The sequence below is a fragment of the Mobula birostris genome, chromosome 15 (assembly GCF_030028105.1).
Source record: "Mobula birostris isolate sMobBir1 chromosome 15, sMobBir1.hap1, whole genome shotgun sequence".
Taxonomy (NCBI): Eukaryota; Metazoa; Chordata; class Chondrichthyes; order Myliobatiformes; family Myliobatidae; genus Mobula; species Mobula birostris.
Window position 1 is genome coordinate 6,298,798 of NC_092384.1, and position 23,121 is coordinate 6,321,918.

The 23,121-nt window shown below is 47.4% G+C and overlaps 1 protein-coding gene across 3 annotated transcripts in view; it reads left to right on the forward strand.

Annotated features, from left to right (window-relative positions):
• calb2a (calbindin 2a) overlaps nt 1-23,121 on the forward strand; it is an 87,318-nt gene that overhangs the window by 36,619 nt on the left and 27,578 nt on the right. For 2 of the 3 annotated variants that reach the window (XM_072279259.1, XM_072279260.1), the window contains exons 3-5: nt 5,978-6,046; nt 7,702-7,782; nt 16,320-16,376. In XM_072279259.1, the coding sequence (XP_072135360.1) occupies nt 5,978-6,046; nt 7,702-7,782; nt 16,320-16,376 (207 nt within the window). The remainder of the gene's footprint in view (nt 1-5,977; nt 6,047-7,701; nt 7,783-16,319; nt 16,377-23,121) is intronic. The other variant, XM_072279261.1, reaches the window with a different exon arrangement.

The window sequence follows — 23,121 nt, forward strand, 5'->3', positions numbered from 1 at the left end:
CCAGACAGCGTCTATGGAAAAGAGCACAGTCGATGTTTCAGACAGAAAACCTTTGGTAGGACTGGCATTCAATGCCTATGGTCCAGCACTATACAAGAAATCCAAGTAGGCAATAGACAATAGGTGCAGGAGTAGGCCATTTGGCCCTTCGAGCCAGCACCGCCATTCACTGTGATCATGGCTGATCATCCACTATCAGTATCCAGTTCCTGCCTTATCCCCATAACCTTTGATTTCACTATCTTTAAGAGCTCTATCCATCTCTTTTTTGAAAGCATCCAGAGACTTGGCCTCCACAGCCTTCTGAGGCAGAGCATTCCATATATCCACCACTCTCTGGCTGAAAAAGTTTTTCCTCAACTCCGTTCTAAATGGCCTACCCCTTATTCTTAAACTGTGGCCTCTGGTTCTGGACTCACCCATCAGCGGGAACATGCTTTCTGCCTGCAGCGTGTCCAATCCCTTAATAATCTTATATGTTTCAATAAGATCCCCTCTCAGCCTTCTAAATTCCAGAGTATACAAGCCCAGTCGCTCCAATCTTTCGATATATGACAGTCCCGCCATCCCGGGAATTAACCTTGTGAATCTACACTGCAAAAACTGCACACAGTACTCCAGGTGTGGTCTCACCAGGGCCCTGTACAGCTGCAGAAGGACCTCTTTGTTCTTATACTCAATTCCCCTTGTTATGAAGGCCAGCATGCCATTAGCTTTTTTCACTGCCTGCTGTACTTGCATGCTTGCTTTCAGTGACTGATGTACAAGAACACCTAGATCTCGTTGTGCTTCTCCTTTTCCTAACTTGACTCCATTTAGATAATAATCTGCCTTCCTGTTCTTACCACCAAAGTGGATAACCTCACATTTATCCATATTAAACTGCATCTGCCATGCATCTGCCCACTCACCCAGCCTGTCCAAGTCACCCTGCATTCTCATAACATCCTCCTCACATTTCACACTGCCTTCCAGCTTTGTGTCATCGGCAAATTTGCTAATGTTACTTTTAATTCCCTCATCTAAATCATTAATATATATTGTAAACAGCTGCGGTCCCAGCACTGAACCTTGCGGTACCCCACTGGTCACCGCCTGCCATTCCAAAAGGGACCTGTTAATCGCTACTCTTTGTTTTCTGTCAGCCAGCCAATTTTCAATCCATGTCAGTACTCTGCCCCCAATACCATATGCCCTAATTTTGCCCACTAATCTCCTATGTGGGACTTTATCAAAGGCTTTCTGAAAGTCCAGGTACACTACATCCACTGGCTCTCCCTTGTCCATTTTCATAGTTACCTCCTCAAAAAATTCCAGAAAATTAGTCAAGCATGATTTCCCCTTCATAAATCCATGCTGACTCGGACCAATCCTGTTACTACTATCCAGATGTGTCGTAATTTCATCTTTTATAATTGACTCCAGCATCTTTCCCACCACCGACGTCAGGCTAACCAGTCTATAATTCCCTGTTTTCTCTTTCCCTCCCTTCTTGAAGAGAGGGACAACATTGGCCACCCTCCAGTCCACAGGAACTGATCCTGAATCTATAGAACATTAGAAAATGATTACCAATGCGTCCACGATTTCTAAAGCCACCTCCTTAAGTACCCTGGGATGCAGACCATCAGATCCCGGGGACTTATCAGCCTTCAGACCCAACAGCCTATCCAACACCATTTCCTGCCTAATATAAATTTCTTTCAGTTCATCCATTACCCTAGGTCCTCCGGCCACTATTACATCTGGGAGATTGTTTGTGTCTTCCCTAGTGAAGACAGATCCAAAGTACCTGTTCAACTCTTCTGCCATTTCCTTGTTCCCTATAATAAATTCACCCGCTTCTGTCTTCAAAGGCCCAATTTTGGTCTTAACTATTTTTTTTCCTTTTCACATACCTAAAGGAGCTTTTACTATCCTCCTTTATATTCTTGGCTAGTTTACCTTCGTACCTCATTTTTTCTCTGCGTATTGCCTTTTTGGTTACCTTCTGTTGCTCTTTAAAAGTTTCCCAATCCTCCAGCTTCCCATTCATCTTTGCTATGTTATACTTCTTCTCTTTTATTTTTATACTGTCCTTGACTTCCCTTGTCAGCCAGGAGTAGGCCATTCGGCTCTTTGAGCCTGCACCGTCATTCAGTATGATCATGGCGGATCGCAAGACCCTGTAGCAGATAGTGAGGTCAGCTGAGAAGATCATCGGGGTCTCTCTTCCCGCCATTACAGACATTTACACCACACGCTGCACCCGCAAAGCAAACAGCATTATGAAGGACCCCACACACGCCTCATACAAACTCTTCTCCCTCCTGCTATCTGGCAAAAGGCACTGAAGCATTCGGGCTCTCACGACCAGACTATGTAACAGTTTCTTCCCCCAAGCCATCAGACTCCTCAATACCCAGAGCCTGGACTGACACCAACCTACTGCCCTCTACTGTGCCTATTGTCTTGTTTATTATTTATTGTAATGCCTGCACTGTTTCGTGCACTTTATGCAGTCCTGGGTAGGTCTGAAGTCTAGTGTAGTTTTTGTGTTGTTTTACGTAGTTCAGTGTAGTTTCTGTATTGTTTCATGTAGCATAATGGTCCTGAAAAATGTTGTCTCGTTTTTACTGTGAACTGTGCCAGCAGTTATGGTCGAAATGACAATAAAAAGCGACTTGACTTGACTTGACTTGACTGTTGCCCACTGCACTCACGTCTCCTGTGATGAAGTGCAGTAGATATAATACATTTGTGTGGATAGCTACAATATATATAAAAGCAGAAGATACAGGAGCAGAATTAGGCCATTTGGCCCATCAAGTCTGCTCCACCATTTCATTATAGCTGATCCAATTTTCCTCTCAGCCCCAATCTCCTGCCTTCTCCCTGTATCCCTTCATGTCCTGACTAATCAAGAATCTATTAACCTCTGCCTTAAACATCCATGAAGACTCAGCCTCCACAGCTGCTTGTGGCAAAGAATTCCACTGATTCATGTATGTTGAGATGTATTCTATATTGAATTGGAGTTTATAGCTAAGTAGGGAGGAGCGTGTGTATTTAATATTTGAATAATATTGTCAGTATATTGTTTGATTAAGCATTTGTAGTTTAAATAATTCATTACCGGTGATAATCTCACAGTACATGAATGGCATGCATCATTACACCACCATGTCATAAAGTACAAAAACAAAATGAGACAATGCTGTTTTCCCTGTGTTTTTCTTATGATTAATTTCTGAGGTTACAAAACATAACATTACACCACTATTGCTAGGAGAATTTCAGATGGTGACGAGGAGGTGTACAGGTGTGAGATAGATCAGCTGGTTGACTGGTGTTGCAACAACAACCTGCACTCAACGTCAATAAGACCAAGGAATTGATTGTCGACTTCAGGGAGGGGAAGTTGAGAAACACGCACCAGCCCTCATCGAGGGACCAGCAGTGGAAAGGGTGAGCAGTTTTAGGTTCCTGGGTGTCAACATCCCTGAAGATCTATCCTGGCCCAACATACTGATGGAATTATAAAGAAGGCACGACTGCTGCTGTATCTCATTAGGAGTTTGTGGAGACATGGTGTATCGCCAAAGACTCTCACAAATTTCTACAGATGTACCATGAAGAGCATTCTTACTGGTTGTATCCCCATCTGGTATGGAGGGGTCACTGCCCAGAACTGGAAAAAGCTGCCCAAACTTGCAAACTCAGCCAGCTCCCTCATGGTTACCAGCCTCCCCAGCATCCAGGACACCTTCAAAAGGCGATGCCTCAAACAGGCAGCATCCACTACGAAGGTACCCCATCACCCAGGATATGCCTCTGCTCATTGCTACCATCAAGGATGAGGTAAAGAGCATGAATGCACACGCTCGCTGTTTTAGGAGCAGTTTTTTCCTCTCTGCCGTCAGATTTCTGAATGGACAATGAACCCATGTACACTACCTCACCAATTTTCCCTCTCTTTCTGCAGGCTATTTAATTTAATTATATATAGATTTCCTACTTATGAAAAATCCAAAAGATTTTTCATGTCTATTGCATTGTACTGCTGCTGCAAAACAACAAATTTCTCAAATCTGACATATGCCAGCGGCATTAAATCTGATTCTGAAATAGACGAAGGACATCAGAGTCTGTGTCTTTGTATTGTCAGCAGAATTATCTGCAGCTTAATGTGAAAAAGACTAAGGAGCTGGTGGTAGACCTGAGGAGAGCTAAGGTACCGGTGACCCCTGTTTCCATCCAGGGGGTCAGTATAGACATGGTGGAGGATTACAAATACCTGGGGATACGAATTGACAATAAACTGGACGGGTCTAAGAACACTGAGGCTGTCTACAAGAAGGGTCAGAGCCGTCCCTATCTCCTGAGGAGACTGAGGTCCTTTAACATCTGCCGGAAGATGCTGAGGATGTTCTACGAGTCTGTGGTGGCCAGTGCTACCATGTTTGCTGTTGTGTGCTGGGGCAGCAGGCTGAGGGTGGCAGACACCAACAGAATCAACAAACTCATTCGTAAGGCCAGTGATGTGGTGGGGATGGAACTGGACTCTCTGACGGTGGTGTCTGAAAAGAGGATGCTGTCCAAGTTGCATGCCATCTTGGACAATGTCTCCCATCCACTACATAATGTACTGGTTGGGCACAGGAGTACATTCAGCCAGAGGCTCATTCCAGTGAGATGCAGCACTGAGCATCATAGGAAGTCATTCCTGCCTGTGGCCATTAAACTTTACAACTCCTCCCTTGGAGGGTCAGACACCCTGAGCCAATAGGCTGATCCTGGACTTATTTCCTGGCATAATTTACATATTACTATTTAACTATTTATGGTTTTATTACTATTAATTATTTATGGTGCAACTGTAACAAAAACCAATTTCCCCCAGGATCAATAAAGTATGACTATGACTATTGCCAGTCATGTATATGAGTGAATGTCAGGCTGGCTTAGGTCAGAGGGTTGCGGGGTCAGATGTCTCTGCAGGGGGGTCAGCCAGTCAGTGAGGCCAGAGTTTTCGGGATCCTTTTATCGGCTAGTCCGGGTATCGGTACCGAACATTGATTGGAAGTCTGGACGTGGAAGCCCGGATGGTGAAGCCTTGAGGCAGGGAGCCTGTCCTGGAGATGGAAGGCTGTCTAGGAGCGAGGGTGGATGGGAGTGAGTGAGTGCTGTTGTTGCTTTGCTGTGTTCATTGTGGACAAGCAACTGTATGTTGCTGCTGGAATGTACGGGGACCATTGCAGGCTGCCCCCAGCACAAACACTGTGCATTTCCATGTACAATTGATAAGTAAATTTGAACCTGAATTTTGTAAAAAAATTGCACATTTGTTAGTCTTACTCTTTATTCTGTGGCCGTTTTTCTATATCGAAACAACTTCATTCAAATTCCTACCGTCCATAAGTATTAGAACTTTTTTTTCAATTCTAAGTCCTTTCTGGAAATGAAGAACAATTGCTGTTGTGTGTGTAAGTATAGAGATAGATATAGATCTAGCTAGATACAAATGTATATCGTAATCGTCATCATCAGGTGTCGTGCCCAGTTTGAGCTTTGACTGCCATGGCCCACACACCCCTGTTTCAGGTCAAGTGGATCAATTCATTGGTATTCATTTCCAGTTCTCTGGCTACTGTCTCCTTCATCATTTGTCTTTGCCTTCCTCTTGCTTTCTTCCCTTCAATCTTTCCCATAATTACCATGCATTCTAACTCCTCTTTGCTGCAACCTGTCTCGGGGAGGGATGAGAAGATGTTCCTCAGGCCTGCGTTGGGCCTCAGTGTAACAGTGTCGGAGGGCACTCACATCAGGAGTCGAGTGAGTGAGGAGGATGGGGAATTAAAGTGGAGGAACCATTAGATCAGGTACAACCACTCGCTGAGGGGTTTGGTTCCTCCAGTGCGGAGGAGTCTGCGTTGAAACCAGCTTTCTCCCCACCGATACATCGGGCTCACCAATTTGTTTTGTTTCCCACCCACAGGAAATACAGATGAAGGAGTTTATGGAAAAATATGACAAGAATGCCGATGGGAGGATTGAGATGGCTGAAGTAAGTGATTTCTTGCAGCCTTGTGGAGCCCATCATTCCTAGGCATTGCAGGCAGCACGAAGCCCCTGTCCTTGCAGGGTTGATGCGGTGGTACTGCGACACATTGTGGAGAAGGGACAGGGACAGCGTCCCCATCCCATCATTGTGTTGAGTCTCAGCCTGGGACACAGCTGGCCTTAGTCCCTCACAGGGGAGCAGAGTGTGCCCTCTGTCTGACACTCACTGAGTATCAGTGCGATGCCCCATACAGTCAAATAGCCAGTGACACAGTTCCCCTGCAGACAATCTAGAAGAGCGAGATCACCCTTCAGAACGAGGGTAGTTCCCCATTTAAGGCAGAAAAGATGGTGCATGTTTTTCTCTCCCTCAAAGGCCGGTGCAGGCAGTGCCTTTGAATAGTTGTGGTCGAGACGGTCTCAATGGACAAGCAGCAGGCGACTGAACAGGGAACGTGGGGGGAAGCTGGAGCAGCTGCTGTAAACACACATGGTTCTCCGATGAACATGTGCAAACTCCACACAAACAGCTCCTGGGGTCAGCAAACAAAAAAGTCACTGGAGTTCAGAGGCAGCAGCTGCCCACCGTGGGGTCCCGACTGCTGTCTGCTGTCCACTGGGACATCTCATCTGCTGTCTGCTGTCCACTGGGATGTCCCGACTGCTGTCTGCTGTCCACTGGGATGTCCCGACTGCTGTCTGCTGTCCACTATGGGGTCCCGACTGCTGTCTGCTGGCCACTGGGATGTCCCGACTGCTGTCTGCTGTCCACTGGGACGTCCTAACTGCTATCTGCTGTCCACTGTGGTATCCCGACTGCTGTCTGCTGTCCACTGGGACAACCCGACTGCCGTCTCCTGTCCACTGGGACATCCCGACTGCTGTCTGCTGTCCACTGTGGGGTCCCGACTGCTGTCTGCTGTCCACTCGGACGTCCCAACTGCAGCCCCTGTTTTGCCCTTACTGCTTTCCCACTGTGATTTTCCAGTTACAGCCCCCACTGCAGCTCCCACTGTGCCGTCTAACCAGTAGGTTGAAATTACAGAAGCTGCTTGGGAGAGCTTAGATGAAAGTGATGTTAAAGTCACTGAGTTGTGGAGCAGGGAAACAGTCTGTTCAGCCCAGCGCGTTGTTTCCCATGGACACTAATCGATTTGCCCACATTAAGGCTGAATCCTCTCGGCCTTGCCTTTTTAACTGTTTAAATGACTCTAAATCTGATTCCACCTCCTGCTCTGACAGTGAGTTCCCGAAATCAATTGTTCTATGTGTAAAATTCCCTTTCAAAACTCTTCCTCTCACCTTATACATATGCCCTCCTGTTTTCCAACCCCCTATTGGAGTAAAGATTCCAACGATCCACCCTATTTCTATCTCATATCTGGTATATCAATCGGCTCATCCCTCGGCCTCCTTTGCTTCAGGGGAGACAGAAGCAGCCTGTTTCGTCTCTCGCTGTGATTGAGCGCCTTCAATGCAGGCACCACCGTGGTGAAGCTCCTCTGCACCCACACTCGTCCTGTTCCCTTCCTGTACAAAAATCAGCTTCCTTTTGTGAGTGAGCACATCAAAGCACGTTGCAGTAGTAAGCACTGGCCACAATCCTGGGCATGCGGTGAGAAAGGCAGGAATACTGACTGCATCTCCATTCCTTTCCAGCTGGCCCAGATACTTCCGACCGAAGAGAACTTTTTACTGTGCTTCCGACAGTGCGTGCGGTCCAGCGGAGAATTCATGGAGGTACTGCTTTTTTAACTCTCGTCGCAGACAAGGTAGAAACGTGATGGAGATTGGCCTTCTGCAGAGGCAGCACAATACATAAATGATCAAAATCAGAACCACGGACATACTGTAGTGCTGTTAACAACATACTTGTTTTTTGGCAGTAGTGCAATGAAGTACTTAAAATAAACAATAAATTACACTAAGAAATAAATGGCCATGAGAAAGTAGTGCAAAAATATGAGGTAGTGTTCAGGGGTCAGTGGACCATTCAGAAATCAGATGGCAGGGGGAGCGAGCTGTTCCTGAAACACTGAGTGTGTGCCTTCAGGTTCCCAGACCTCCTCCCTGATGGGAAAGGGGCATGTCCTGGGTGGGGGGGTTTCGGATTGAGTCGTTGCCTTTTGAAGATGTCCTCAGTATTGGAGGGGCTAGTACTCATGATGGAGCTGCCGAGTTTGCAAGCATCTACAGCTGTTTCCAATCCCGACCCGTAGCCTCCGCACACCGGGCACTGATGCAGCAGCCGGAATGGTACATCCGTAAAAAATTTGTTAACGTCAAACCCAATTGTGACATATGTAGACTGCATTTTACTTCAATGGTAAGTGCAAAATAAACATTAATGACCATAGTGCAAGATGGAGAGAGAGGGAGAGAGAGTAGTGTTGAAGTTCTTCAGGTCAGTCTGGAGAAGCAGCTGTTGTTGAACCTTGAAGTGGAGTCTGCACGCTGCTACAACCCCTCCCTGACGCAGCAATGTGAAGAGGGTATGGCCCTGATGACGGTTGTTGCCTCCCTGAGGCATCGCCTCCTGTAGATGTCCTCAGTAACGGGGAGGGCTATGCCCTCGATGGAACTGGTTGACTCCACCACTCTCCATGATCTCTTGTGTTCCCGTGCATCGGTATTTACTTATCAGCCTGTGATGCATCCAGTAAAAATGTCTTCCTCTGTATCTCCGTAAAAGCTGGTTAGTCTTCGATGGCGTGCTGAATGCTATTAAATTTCCAAGGAAACAAGATACTGGTGCACCTTCTCCATGGTTCTTTGGGGGTCAGGTAGCAGAGCGTGAGTGTGACACGATTACAGCTCATGGTGTCAGGGTTCAAAGTTCAATTCCAGCATCCTCTGTAAGAACGTTTGTACGTTCCTTCCTGTGCGTGCGAGGTTTCCTCCCACAGTCCAAAGACATTCTGGTTAGTAGGATAATTGTTCATTGTAAATTGTGCTGTGATTAGGCCCGGATTAAATCGATACTTTGGCGGGCCGATTCCCTGCTGCATGTCGAAATAATGAATCATTTGGGAACTTCTCTTTCACTTTGCAATTAAATCAGGTTGGGTTAGGGTCACCCTGGAGATGTAGTGATGAACAGAGGTTTCGATCATACCAGCTTTTACTTCTGGGAACTGGGGCCCTGTGAACTAGAAACAGCGGTCAGAGAGCAATGTCTGTTGGTGGGATATCCACAATACAGAGTGCTCCACACTATCACCTAATAGTACTCAGTCTCGAACTCGCTCACTGCTGGCCACTTCCACCTGGAGTTAATCCCTCCTATACACCCATGCAGCACAGAAAGAGGCCTTTGAACCATTATCAGTGCCAGCCATCAACTACCCATTGACACTAATTCTTCCTGCCATCATCACTGCTCAATTCCTCCCCCAGCTCCAACTGCCAGCCCTGTCTCACGCCTTCTCCCTCTCCTCTTCATACCAGCACCTTCCTTTCTCCATTCTCGGTCCTGTTGCAGTGTTTCGACCCAAACATCCACATCCCCTCTTCCCCATCTCAGATGCTGCTCGACCCCTTCCTCCAGCATAGTGTGTTTTACTCCAGATTCTTCCATCTGCCCTCTCAGGTGTCTACACTTACTCATTTTATCTCCCAGGTGCCCAATAAATGCCCCAGGTTCTACAACCTTATCAAATGATTTCATATTTTCAACTTAAGTCGTAAGACCAGAGGGGCAAAATGAGACAAATCGACCTATCGGATCTGCTCCACCATAACAGTCACATTTTGCCTTCTCCGCTGAAAGAATCTTCCACAATCATCTGCTTACCCTAAAACCCTTCTCACTGCTCGTCTTCCTGCAATGTATCAGCACCAGACACGAAAAATTATCCTTTGTTCGACATAGACCGTGAGTGGTAGAGTGACGGCTCGATGAAGTAGTAAAATGGATTCAGCAGTGGCTGGATGGGAGATGCCAGAGAGTGGTGGTGGATAACTGTGTGTCAGATTGGAGGACGGTGACTAGTGGTGTGTCTCAGGGATCTGTACTGGGTCCAATTTTGTTTGTCATATATATTAATGATCTGGATGATGAGGTGGTAAATTGGATTAGTAAGTAAGCAGAAGATACTAAGATAGGTGGAGTTGTGGATAATGAAGTAGGTTTTCAAAGCTTGCAGAGAGATTTAGGCCAGTTAGAAGAGTGGGCTGAAAGATGGCAGATGGAGTTTAATGCTGAAAAATGTGAGGTGCTACATTTTGGTAGGACTAATCAAAATAGGACATACATGGTAAATGGTAGGGCATTGAAGAATGCTGTAGAACAGAGGGATCTAGGAATAATGGTGCATTGTTCCCTGAAGGTGGAATCTCATGTGGATAGAGTGGTGAAGAAAGCTGTTGGTATGCTGGCCTTTATTAATCAGAACATTGAGTATAGGAGTTGGGATGTAATGTTGAAATTGTATAAGGCATTGGTAAGGCCAAATTTGGAGTATTGTGTACAGTTCTGGTCACCGAATTATAGGAAAGATGTCAACAAAATACAGAGAGTACAGATTTACTAGAATGTTGCCTGGGTTTCATCACCTAAGTTACAGAGAAAGGTTGAACAAGTTGGGTCTTTATTCTTTGGAGTGTAGAAGGTTGAAGGGGGACTTGATAGAGGTATTTAAAATTATGAGGGGGATAGATAGAGTTATCGTGGATAGGCTTTTTCCATTGAGAGTAGGGGTGATTCAAACAAGAGGACATGAGTTGAGAGTTAAAGGGCAAAAGTTTAGGGGTAACATGAGGGGGAACTTCTTTACTCAGAGAGTGGTAGCTGTGTGGAACGAGCTTCCAGTAGAAGTGGTTGAGGCAGGTTCGATGTTGTCATTTAAGGTTAAATTGGACAGCTATATGGACAAGAAAGGAATGGTGGGTTATGGGCTGAGTGCAGGTCGGTGGGACTAGGTGAGAATAAGTGTTCGGCACGGACTAGATGGCCTGTTTCCATGCTGTAATTGTTATATGGTTATATGGTTTATATGGTAACACAGAAACTTTATCCTGTATTCGATTATAGACTGTGAGTGGTAGAATGATGGCTCGATGGTGACCCAGAAACTTTATCCTCTGTTCAATTATAGACTGTGAGTGGAGGAACGATGGCTCGATGATAACACAGAAACTTTATCCTGTGTTCGATATTGACTGTGAGTGGTAGAGTGATGGCTTGATGGTAACACAGAAACTTTATTCTGTGTTGGATATAGACTTGTCATGGTCCGGTGCGTGAAACCTGCATTCCGGTTCACGGTCCGGTCCGTGGACTCTGGACGCCGGGTCTTCTGGCTGTCCCTTGTTTCAGTTGGGCTTAATCATAGGCACCTGATGCTCATCTTGGGGCTGGGAATATTAGTAGCCCTGGGGTTGAGTGTGGTGGTGGGTGGGGATGGGTTCGGGTTCAGGTTCAGGGAGTTGAGACTGGAGAATGGCGGAGAGAGAGAGAACATCAAGGAAAGAGCCAAGCTGTTGAAGGAAGTTTTTGGCGAGAGTGGAAGTGAACTAGAGATAGAGGTTGGCGGGAAAGAGGAACGGGATGGAAAGAGGAAGAAAAGAAAGCAGACGTATAAGATATCAAACTCTGAGCAGTCAGCGGATGATCAAAGCAGGACAGCAAAACAACGGAAAGAAGATGAGATTAAAGCAACTATAAAACTAAGCGAAGACGGGGTGTCATTTGGTGAGTGGAACCCGATTTGTTTGACGAAGATGCTCAACAAAATTATAGGCGAGATTAAAGGAGCAAAGATTTTACGAAATGGATTGCTATTAGAGATTTGTCGGGATAGTGCTCAGCAAGGCAAAGTGATGAGATTAAGTAAAATAGATGGCAAAGAAGTACAATGCTCAATACCCAACAATAGAAAGTGGACTAGAGGAGTTATTTCGGGGATACCAACAAAAGTTACTATGGATGAGATTAAACAGAACATAAAAGGAGCAAAAATTATTGAGGCCAAACGTTTGAAAGTTACAAGAAATGGGAAAAAGTGTGATAGTTTATCGGTAATGATTAACTTTGATGAAGAGAGATTGCAACTAACGTTTACTTAGGGTATATGTGTTATGCAGTTAGAATATATATACCACCACCTTTAAGATGCTATAAATGTCAGAAATTCGGGCACATTGTGGAGGTCTGCAGAGGAAAACAAAGATGTGGGAGATGCGCTGGAGAACATGAATATGGGAAATGTGAGGCGGGAGCTAGGCTGAAATGCTGCAATTGTGGCGAGGAACACAGTGCAGCTTATCGAGGGTGCATTTATAGCAAGAAGGCGGCTGAGATACAATATGTAAAAGTAACTCAAGGAATTAGTTATGCAGAGGCAGTGAAAGAATTTGATGAAAAAAAGCTGTCAAGGAAACGAATACAGGGAATAATAAACTGGTGAATTGTGAGGGCTGTAATATGAAAAATAAGGATACACTATTACTGAGTAGAAAGGATTTTGTGATTTTTATGGTGGATGCAATTAATTGTTCAGCTCAAGCAAGCAAAAGAACTGAGAAAATTAAAATTATCGTCAAGTCTGCAGAAAAGTATCTTGGTATTAAAGGGATTAGGTAGGAAGAAGTCAAAGAAATGCTGAATGGAGGATCCAACAGTTCACAGGCAGGGGAGATGGAATCTTAATGGCAGTATATTTATCGCAAATGGTCAAGAATTTAAGAAATATGTTTCAGAACTTAAGGAAAATTCTCAGATTTTATGGTTGAAGCCCAGGGTAAATGTTCAGAACTCCAACAACAAATAGAAGTATCTGACAAGAACAACGGTGAGTTGGAAAGAGATTGGAAAATGGAGGAAATTATTACAAGGATACAAAAGGAAAAGGAATTTGTTGCAAAGTGAATTATCTACATTCAGGTTATAAAATGAAAACATGGAAGCAAATGAAGAAGATCGCCAAGGTCTCAGTAAACAACTGCAGGCTACGATCCAAGAAAAGGAAAACATGAAAAAGCAGATAGACTTGGAAAAACAGCAATTTTAAAAGTATAATGTGCGATAATTACTATTCTTTAACAAGACGATTTTAGTCTCACAAGTGACGCAGATGAAATCAATGTAACTGAGGTAATGCAACTACATGAAAACATCTGACATAATTAGGGAAGACTAGCAGTTTGCGGCATTATCTAATGAGAGCATTAAGCATTCACGAGGAATTGCAACTACAGAGTGATGCTAACAGAGAACTGCAGGCTGAACTAGATTGTCTACAGTAGAGAACTCCAGGACATATTTGGTTGGAACACCACAAGTCTAGCAGGTGGCGGCAATGCACTGAAAAACTGGTTGCCAACCGCCATAAAACAAAAAAGAAGAAGAAGAAGCAGTGTGGTGGCTGGTTCGTCTTGTCAGTGTCCCCTTGGAGCAACCTGCTGGTGGAAGGCTAGAGCAGCCATTAGTGATCTCTAGGCCTGGTTGAAGGACCACCGCTTCATGGAGCCTTGTTGTCTCCGGTCGGAGCAGTCATCGTGGTATGGATTCAGCCGTTTCTGGGGCCAGCTGAGTGGATATGGATTCAGCTGTTTCCTTGGCCAGCCAAGGTTGCTGGCTGTCCCGAGACTTGGAGCCACCCTGGTTTGAGCTCCCTTCCTGTCCTTGCCTCTGTTGGGTAAGTCAGGCTGTCTTTGCCGGTACCCTGAGGCTGGACTGTTACCTTCCCCTCTCCATCTGAATCCCTGACAGTTTCCTCAGCGGTTTACCTCGGCAGTCATCCCGGTCCCGCATCCTAGTAAGCATCCTGGCCTGGCATCCAAGGAAGGGGCCTAGCCCTGTTTCCTAGGAAGGGTCCCAGCCCTGTGCTCTAGGAAGGAGTCCTGGCTCTGTACTCAAGGGCCTAACTGACCCAAGCCTCGAAGAACCCAAGCCTGCATCCAGTCCTGTCGCCACGTCATGTCCTCACCTAGTTCCGGAGTCCAAGACCAAGTCAAGACCCAGGTCCCAGGTCCTTGCCCAGTCTCTGGCTCGGAGTCCATACCCAAGCCTCGTCCAGTCCTATACCCAAGCCTCAAAGAACCCAAGCCCCGAAGAACCCTGTCCTCGCCTAGTTCCGGGGTCTGAGCCCGAGTCAAGACCCAGGTCCCGGGTCCTTGTCCAGTCTCTGGCTCGGAGTCCAAGCCCAGGATCCTAGTTCCCAGTCCCTTGTCCTGGTCCCGCTTTCCCAGCCAAAGACCTAGCCCAAGTCTGTGTTCCTGTCCCAGTTCCTAGTCTGTGTTCAGTTCCGTCCCTAACTCTAGTCCAGTCCAGTTCCCAGTACTTCAGTGTCCGTGTCTTGCATTTGGGTCTGCTCCCAGCACCCACCTTATGACAAGACTGTGAGTGGAGGAATGATGGCTCGATGGTAATGCAGAAACTTTATCCTGTGTTCGATATAGGCTGTGATGGCTCGACGATAACACAGAAGCTTTATCCTGTGTTCGATATAGGCTGTGCATGGTAGAGTGACGGCTCGATGGTAATGCAGAAACTTTATCCTGTGTTCGATATAGACTGAATGGAGGAACGATGGATCCATGTTATCAGTTCCGACACCCCATGCTGTCATTGCTTTGCACTACTTTGGAACAAATGGAACAAAAGTTTGTGCATTACCCTCAGTCTTTTTAGAACAAGATACATTACAGAAATTGTTATCCTCGACATGCTGATGAATACATTATCACAAAGCTCAATTTGATCTATTAAGCATGGCTTTTCCTTCCTTCATCATTTACTGACTTTCTAACACCCAGTCCCCCTCTTAGCACTGAACTTCTCAATCACCCAGCAAATGATGTCAAACTAAACTATCAGTGACACCATTATCTCTCTGATTTAATTCCCAAACACTGCAATATTTCCTAGGGTCCCGCCATCTGGGGACATTGCAGAACTGATTGATTTCTGAATGAAACTACTAGTTCTGAGCCAAGGATTCAGGCAAACAGATTCAGGGGTTTGGTTGAACATTGGTCCCTGAGTCTCCCACCATCTCTTTGCTCATGTTATTTACTTTGTTCCTCACTGTCATCAGGCCCATGGTTCCCAACGACTTGTATGTGAGAGAGATACGGAAGAGTTATTTCAGAGTCCAACAGTACAGAGACAGGCCCTTTCATCCATCTAGTCCATGTTGAACTGATAGTATGCCTCTTTCCCTTGGACCCACACTTGGACCATACCTCTCCCATTGACGTACTTATCCAAACTTCTCTTAAGTGTTCAAAGCCAACCCATCACTTCCAGTGGCAGATCGTTCCACATTCTCACCACCCTCTGAGTGAGAAGGCCATTCCTTTATTTCCCATTTTAGTTTCTCTTACCATCTAAGGTGCCCACATTTATATTTAGTACTCTCTTCTTCTTCACATTCACATAACTTTAAATATCTGCTTCCACCACTCTCCAGGAGATACCGTTCCCCTCCAGATCCTCTCGAAATCACTTCCCCCTCACTCAGATTTGTGTACTCTAGCTCCCTCTGATATGGGGGAAGGTTTCAGGCAGCCTGCCTGATGTCCCTCAAAATGTTGTACATCTCAGTCGAGACCCCCTAACTTCATCAGCACCAGGAAGAACGAACAGAGCCTCTCCAGTCTCTTCCTCGTAACGAAGACGTTGCATTTCTGGTGAATCTCCTCTGCACCCACTACCACACTATCACGTTCTGAATACTTTCCTCGGTCAGAGAACTTGTTTTCAGAGTTTTAATTTAAACTGGTCTCCTTGTGACATTGCGCACTCCATATCCTGCTATCTGCTTTAGTTTCCCTTCACCCAGTTATGTGCAGCTGCAAGGAAACACCAAATACATTCTATCAATTTGTCCCCCAAGTTACTTCTAGTGAGTCCAAGATTACAATCCCCTCTGATTATTGCATTATCTCTACTGCAAGCTTTACTTTTACACTTCGATTGGTAATATTGCAGTAACGGTGACCATAAACTACTCTCATGGTTGTTTTTTTTTATCCCTTGTCTTCTCTTAATGCCACCTGGGCTAAACTATTACTGCTCTTCTGGCAGTCTCTGTGACCAAGCCTTCTACTCTGAAGGCATAGGGATGCCATCAAATGGACCATCGTTGGTTTGAAAGGGCCAGCGTTAAAAGCACATGGGATTAAAATTAATGACTTACCTGGAAAAAGTATCAACTCTGAACTGAAGGGACAAAATTTCCTGGGAGAAAACAGTACAAGTTTCTATCACTGTGTGATCCTAACTGCACAGTGTCAAGTGATCTCAAGTTGTCTCTTTTTATTTTGTTTCACAGACGTGGAGGAAGTACGACGCAGACTGCAGCGGCTATATCGAAGCAAATGAGCTAAAGGTGCCTGTGTGTTCATTTCAGTTTGTCTGAGCCACTCTGAGTTACGAAGTATTCCATAAATCACATCAGAAGTAGAGGTGGTGCTTGCTGTTTTGAAGGACTGGATGCCTGGGTGAGATTGTATGGCCTGGAGAGAATATGCTGACTGGCTGCTTGGTAAGGTGGCCACTAACTGCTCATGTCAGTGAGATGGTCACAGGACGGCTTAGTCATGTCTGATTCCTTGGAACACAATTCTGTCAGAGATAATTTCCAGAGTGAAACTCTTCCTAACATAGTTCCAGACAGAAATTCTCAGTGAAGAGGTCCTGGGCGGGATTGTCCCTGTCTCAAATACTCAGTAAGTATGTCCTAAACTAGATTCTTCATTCAGACTGTTCAAGAGTGGGTCTCTCACTAAGCTGGAAACCCTTAGCATGATTCTCTCGGTCTTGAAATCTCAGTGAGATTATCCTGGCTGTTAATGCTGAGTCAGATTCATTTTGAGGTGGTCCTGGCCTGAATTTCCCATGGAGTTTAACCAAACCTCATGGCATTTTGTGCCAATGGGGTCTGAGACAAGAATGTCTCACAGTAGGCCCCCGCTGTTTTCCCCTCTGGAAAATTTCCAGTCTCACACTGCCTTTTTGCCATATCCTTTGATGCCCTGACTGATCAGGAAATGATCAGCTTCCACTTTAAATATACCCACAGACTTGGCCTCCACCGCAGTCTGTGGCAGAGCATTCCACAGATTCACTACTCTCTGGCTAAAAAAATTCCACCTTACCTTTGTTCTGAAAGGGTTGCCCATCAATTTTGAGGCTGTGCCCTCTCGTTCTAGATACCCCCACCATAGGAAACATCCTCTCCACATCCACCCTATCTAGTCTTTCCAGCTTCCAATGAGATCCCCTCGCATTCTTCTAAATTTCAGTGAGTACAGGCCCAAAGCTGCCAAACGCTCCTCATATGTTAACACCTTCATTCCTGAAATAGTCCTCAGGACCTCCTCAGGACTCTGTCCAATGATTTGTTGACGGAACTGTCTGGTTGGTGACATTTGCTGGACTGGGTTTCTTTGTGTCTTTGCCACAGACTGCTGGCCTTGGTGATGCTGCTCACAACAGGGTTCCTGTTGGGCTTTCTCCAGAGTGGGTCTCTATTGACAAGGTTGTAGGAAGCTGGAATTCATGATGAGGTTGTCCAGGCTGGAATTCTCAGTGTGTTCATCCCAGACTGAAGATGAGACAAGGTGGCATTGTCCAGACTTTTTCAAACTCAGACTGGAGTTTCCAGACGGGATTTCCTAGTGAGATAGTTCAAAACATTTCTTTGTGAGAATGTCTCTGATTGCTTCGATTCTCCTGCAAATGATTGTCCGATTGTGGCAGGCTGGATTTCTTACAGAGACTCTCCCAGATATGAATTCTGGTTGTCTCTAACCAGAAAACTCAGATATTGTCCTGATGGAACTCTGAGGTTGTCCCTGACTGGAAGTCCCAGAGAGGTTACTGCTGGCCGGAGATCTTGATGACATTACCCCAATAGATTGCTCCTCCACAGGATGTCTCATTGCCACTTCTCCAGCCTTGGTATCTTGTAACTTCCTTTGATTGGCCGCCTGTCACTTGGTCCACTCTGTCACAAAAGCTGTGGCACAGTGTGCGTCCGTTAACAGTGGCGCGCCCTACACTGCGCGGTGTGCGTGCGTTAACAGTGGCGCGCCCTACACTGCGCGGTGTGCGTCGGTTAACAGTGGCGCGCCCTACACTGCGCGGTGTGCGTGCGTTAACAGTGGCGCGCCCTACACTGCGCGGTGTGCGTCGGTTAACAGTGGCGCGCCCTACACTGCGCGGTGTGCGTGCGTTAACAGTGGCGCGCCCTACACTGCGCGGTGTGCGTCGGTTAACAGTGGCGCGCCCTACACCGCGCGGTGTGCATGCGTTAACAGTGGCGCGCCCTACACTGCGCGGTGTGCGTCGGTTAACAGTGGCGCGCCCTACACCGCGCGGTGTGCGTGCGTTAACAGTGGCGCGCCCTACACCGCGCGGTGTGCGTGCGTTAACAGTGGCGCGCCCTACACCGCGCGGTGTGCGTGCGTTAACAGTGGCGCGGCCTACACCGCGCGGTGTGCGTGCGTTAACAGTGGCGCGGCCTACACCGCGCGGTGTGCGTGCGTTAACAGTGGCGCGGCCTACCCCGCGCGGTGTGCGTCGGTTAACAGTGGCGCGGCCTACACCGCGCAGTGTGCGTCGGTTAACAGTGGCGCGGCCTACACCGCGCGGTGTGCGTGCGTTAACAGTGGCACGGCCTAATGGAACTTGGGGTGATGAGTGCCCTCATCAATACATTGCTCACATCTGCCATGAGAGAATTGGGGGGTGAGCTCTCTGAAGAAGACAAAGAACATGAACTTTGCTGGGTGGTCACAGCCTGCCTGAGATGATTTAGACTGGCCGTTCGGGGGACGGAGGACCTCGGGGCCTGGCCGTTCAGGGGAACGGAGGACCTCGGGGCCTGGCCGTTCGGGGGAACGGAGAACCTCGGGGACTGGGACCTCGGGCCTGGCCGTTCGGGGAACGGAGGACCTCGGGGACTGTGTTCAGGGACTGGGACCTCGGGGACTGTGTTCGGGGACTGGGACCTCGGGCCTGGCCGTTCGGGGGACGGAGGACCTCGGGGCCTGGCCGTTCGGGGGACGGAGAACCTCGGGGACTGTGTTCGGGGACTGGGACGTCGGGGCCTGGCCGTTCGGGGAACGGAGGACCTCGGGGCCTGGCCGTTCGGGGGACGGAGAACCTCGGGGACTGGCCATTCGTGGACGGAGAACCTCAGGGACTGGCCGTTCGGGGGACGGAGAACCTCGGGGACTGGGACCTCGGGGCCTGGCCGTTTGGGGGACGGAGAACCTCGGGGACTGGCCGTTTGGGGGACAGAGAACCTCGGGGACTGGGACCTCGGGACCTGGCCGTTTGGGGGACGGAGGACCTTGGAGCCTGGCCGTTTGGGGGACGGAGAACCTCGGGGACTGTGTTCGGGGACTGGGACCTTGGGGCCTGGCCGCTCGGGGGACGGAGGACCTCGGGGACTGCGCAACACTACTGGTTTTTATTTGCACATGATACAGTGAAAGCGCTTGTCTTTACACTGTTCATACAGGTCACATTGCTACACAGTGAGTTGAGGTAGAAAGTGATTCCACAGATTGTGAGGACATTTCAAAGATGAACTCCTTTGGTTCAAGAGCCTAATAACTATTCCTGAGCCTGGAGGTGTGCATGCTGAGGCTCCCGTATCTTCTTCCTGATGGTAAAAGTGAGAAGAGAGAATATCTAGGGTGATGAGGGTCCCTGGTGAGGACTGGCTCATGGAAATCTGGTTTCCTCCTCCTGAGGTCAGTAATCAGCTCCTTGGTCTTGCTGACATTGAGTAAGAGGTTGTTGTTGTGGCACCACTCAGTCAGAGTTTCAATCTCCCTCCTATATTCAGATTCGGCACCATATTTGATTTGGCCTGGTGTTGTCAGCAAACTTGAATCTGGTTGTCAAGCTGTGCAGTTAAAAGTGTAGTGAGTAGATTAGCCTCGTGGTGCATCTCTGCTGATGGAGGCCAGGAGGAGATGCTGTTGCCTGAAGCAGGTGGGTACCTCAGACTGCCGAAGCGAGAGGTTCGACATCTCAGTGAACACTCCAGCCAGTTCTTCAGCCAGCTGCCCCACCTTCTCCTGAGGGATGTTCTCATGTCGGCCTCAGTGACTGAAATTTCACAATCATCGGGGCTGTGGGAGTTCGTGATGGTTCCTTCATGTTTCTGTAGTCACAGAGAAGGCATTGAGCTCATTTGCATAGGCATTGAGCTCATTTGCATAGAAGGCATTGAGCTCATTTGCATAGAAGGCATTGAGCTCATTTGCATAGGCATTCTCATTTGCATTGAAGGCATTGAGCTCATTTGCATAGGCATTGAGCTCATTTGCATTGAAGGCATTCTCATTTGCATTGAAGGCTCATTTGCATTGAAGGCACTGAGCTCATTTGGAAGCTTTATTATCGCCTCTGGATCTAGTGCTTTGCTGGCATATATGACGAATAAACTTCTCGGGTTTCCAGTCAGTAATTAGAACCGTTTCACCATGACGATGTAATCGAAACATGAGTTATAATGGATCAGGAAGTCTGAGGAGAGTTTATTCATCGCTTGATTTAACTTTATCGAAAGTGATAGTATTCAAGCCCTGTCACAGTTGTTAAGCATCCTTTGCTGATTCAAATTTAGCCTGGAATTGCCACTTTGTTCATGAGATAGCTTTCCAAAGATTGTACCTGGACCTCTCGTAACTTTCTTAGACCTCCAGATTAGAGCAATAAATACCAAACGCAGACAAGTGGGACATGCTCAGATAGGCACCTTGGAGAATCGGTGGATGTTGTGTACTTGGATTTTCTGAAGGCCTTTGACAGGGTGCCACACGTAAGGCTGCAAGCCCATGGTATTGCAGGAAAGATTCTAGCATGGATAAGTCAGTGGCTGATTGGCAGGAGGCAAAGAGTGGGAATAAAGGGAGCCTTTTTGTGGTTGGCTGCCAGTGACTAGTGGTGTTCCACAGGGGTCTGCGTTGGGACCATTTCTTTTTACCTTATATGGCAATGATTTGGATGACGGAATTGATGACTTTGTTGCAAAGTTTGCAGATGATCTGAAGGTAGAAAGTGTATGGCCTTGCACTTTGATAGAAGAAATGAAAGGGTTGACTATTTTCTAAATGGAGAGAAAAAACAAAAAACTGAGGCACAAAGGGACTTGGAGTCCTTGTGTAGGATTCCTTAAAGGTTAATTGGCAGGTGAGTCTGGTGAAGAAGGCAAATGCATTCGTTTCAGAAGATTTTATAAAGCACTGCTGAGGCCTCATCTGGAGTACTGCGAGCAGTTTTGGGCACCCTATCTTAGAAAGGATGTGCTGACCCTGGAGAGGGTTCAAAGGAGGTTCACAAAAATGATTCCAGGATTGAATGGCTTGTTATATGAGGAGTGTTTGATGACTCTGGGCCTGTATTCACTAGAATTCAGAAAAATCAGGGGTGAGCTCATTCAAACCTAGCGAATGGTGAGAGCCTTGATAGAGTGGATGTGGAGAGGATGTTTCCTGTGGTGGGAGAGTCTGACCAGAGGGCACAGCCTCAGAGTAGAGGGACTTCCAATTAGGAGGAGATGAGATGGAAAGCAAAAGTATGATAAAAATGTTCTTAAACAGATTAATGTCCATTGTTGTTTCACAGTGTTGCTAGCCAGTACAAAAACAAATAAAAGAAACAGGCTGAATAACATTAAAACAAGCGAACACAAGAGCTTCTGTACTGAGGAGGGATTCCTTTAGCCAGAAGGTGACGAATCTGTGGAATCCAGGTCATTGGGTGTATGTATTTAAGGTGGATGTTGGTAGATTTGTTTAGGTGGTTGGGTAAGATTAGTCAGCACGTGTAAGGTTGCGGGGAGGAGGCTGGAGAATGGAGTTAAGAGGAAAATGAATCAGCCATGATAAAATTGCAGAGCCAAATGGCCTAATTCTGCTCTTTTGTCTTATGGTCAGCATTTTCGAGTTGGGCAGTGGCTGTGAACCCAGCCAATCTGTCCCCTGGTGCAGACACACTCCAGTTGAGCTCCATGTCTGGATCAGCATCCACCCCAGGGCACCCTGCCTGTCACAGTCCCCACTCCCGAAGGCGCCGGACAGGGTCTGTCCCTCACCTTTCCAACACTGGAACATTTCCGAATGGTAGCAACCTCTGTTCCCACCCCCCACGCCAAACGTTTCCCTTTGCAACTGCGATCTGCATCATGTCTGCCCCGGGCAAACGGGATCCCCGTCCACTGGGGAGAGCAGTGGTGTTGTGGAGCTAGCGCAGGTAAGCGAGAGTGCATCTGTGTGCGCACAACAGTGACTGGGATTGCCGAGCCTCCTGTCCACACTTCAGCCACGTGGAGAGTGAAAATCCCCTCTCGTTTTTCTGTGACCTGCCCACAGTGCCCAGTACAGTGCACCCACATGGACAGTGAAAATCCCCTCCTGCTTTTCTCTGACCTGCCCACAGTGCCCCCACATGGACAGTGAAAATCCCCTCCTGTTTTTCTCTCTGACCTGCCCACGGTGCCCAGTACAGTGCACCCACATGGACAGTGAAAATCCCTTCCTGCTTTTCTCTGACCTGCCCACGGTGCCCAGTACAGTGCACCCACATGGACAGTGAAAATCCCCTCCCGTTTTTCTCTCTGACCTGCCCACGGTGCCCAGTACAGTGCACCCACATGGACAGTGAAAATCCCCTCCTGCTTTTCTCTGACCTGCCCACGGTGCCCAGTACAGTGCACCCACATGGACAGTGAAAATCCGCTCCTGTTTTTCTCTCTGACCTGCCCACGGTGCCCAGCGCAGTGCAGCTGGTGCACGGACAAAGGCCCACTCTGTTGTTCAGCATCCTGCCGTTGCAGATGGGTTTCAGAGATGTGATCTGAAGCTTCCTGTGGCACTCTTCAGAGAGAGTCACCAACTGCCTGAAGCCCCTGTAACGGGTGGAGATGTGGGGATGCCTCTTTCTAAACGTGCTGCCAGCTGTGGAGAGTCCTATCCCACAGGTAGAGAACTGTAACTGGGCTGGCTCGGTCAGTCCGTCCACCTGGGGCTGCTCGGTTAGACCACAGTTCACCTGGTTTGTCCTCAAAGATGCAACGGTGAGCCCTGCCAACACTGATCTTTGAGGATGTGGGT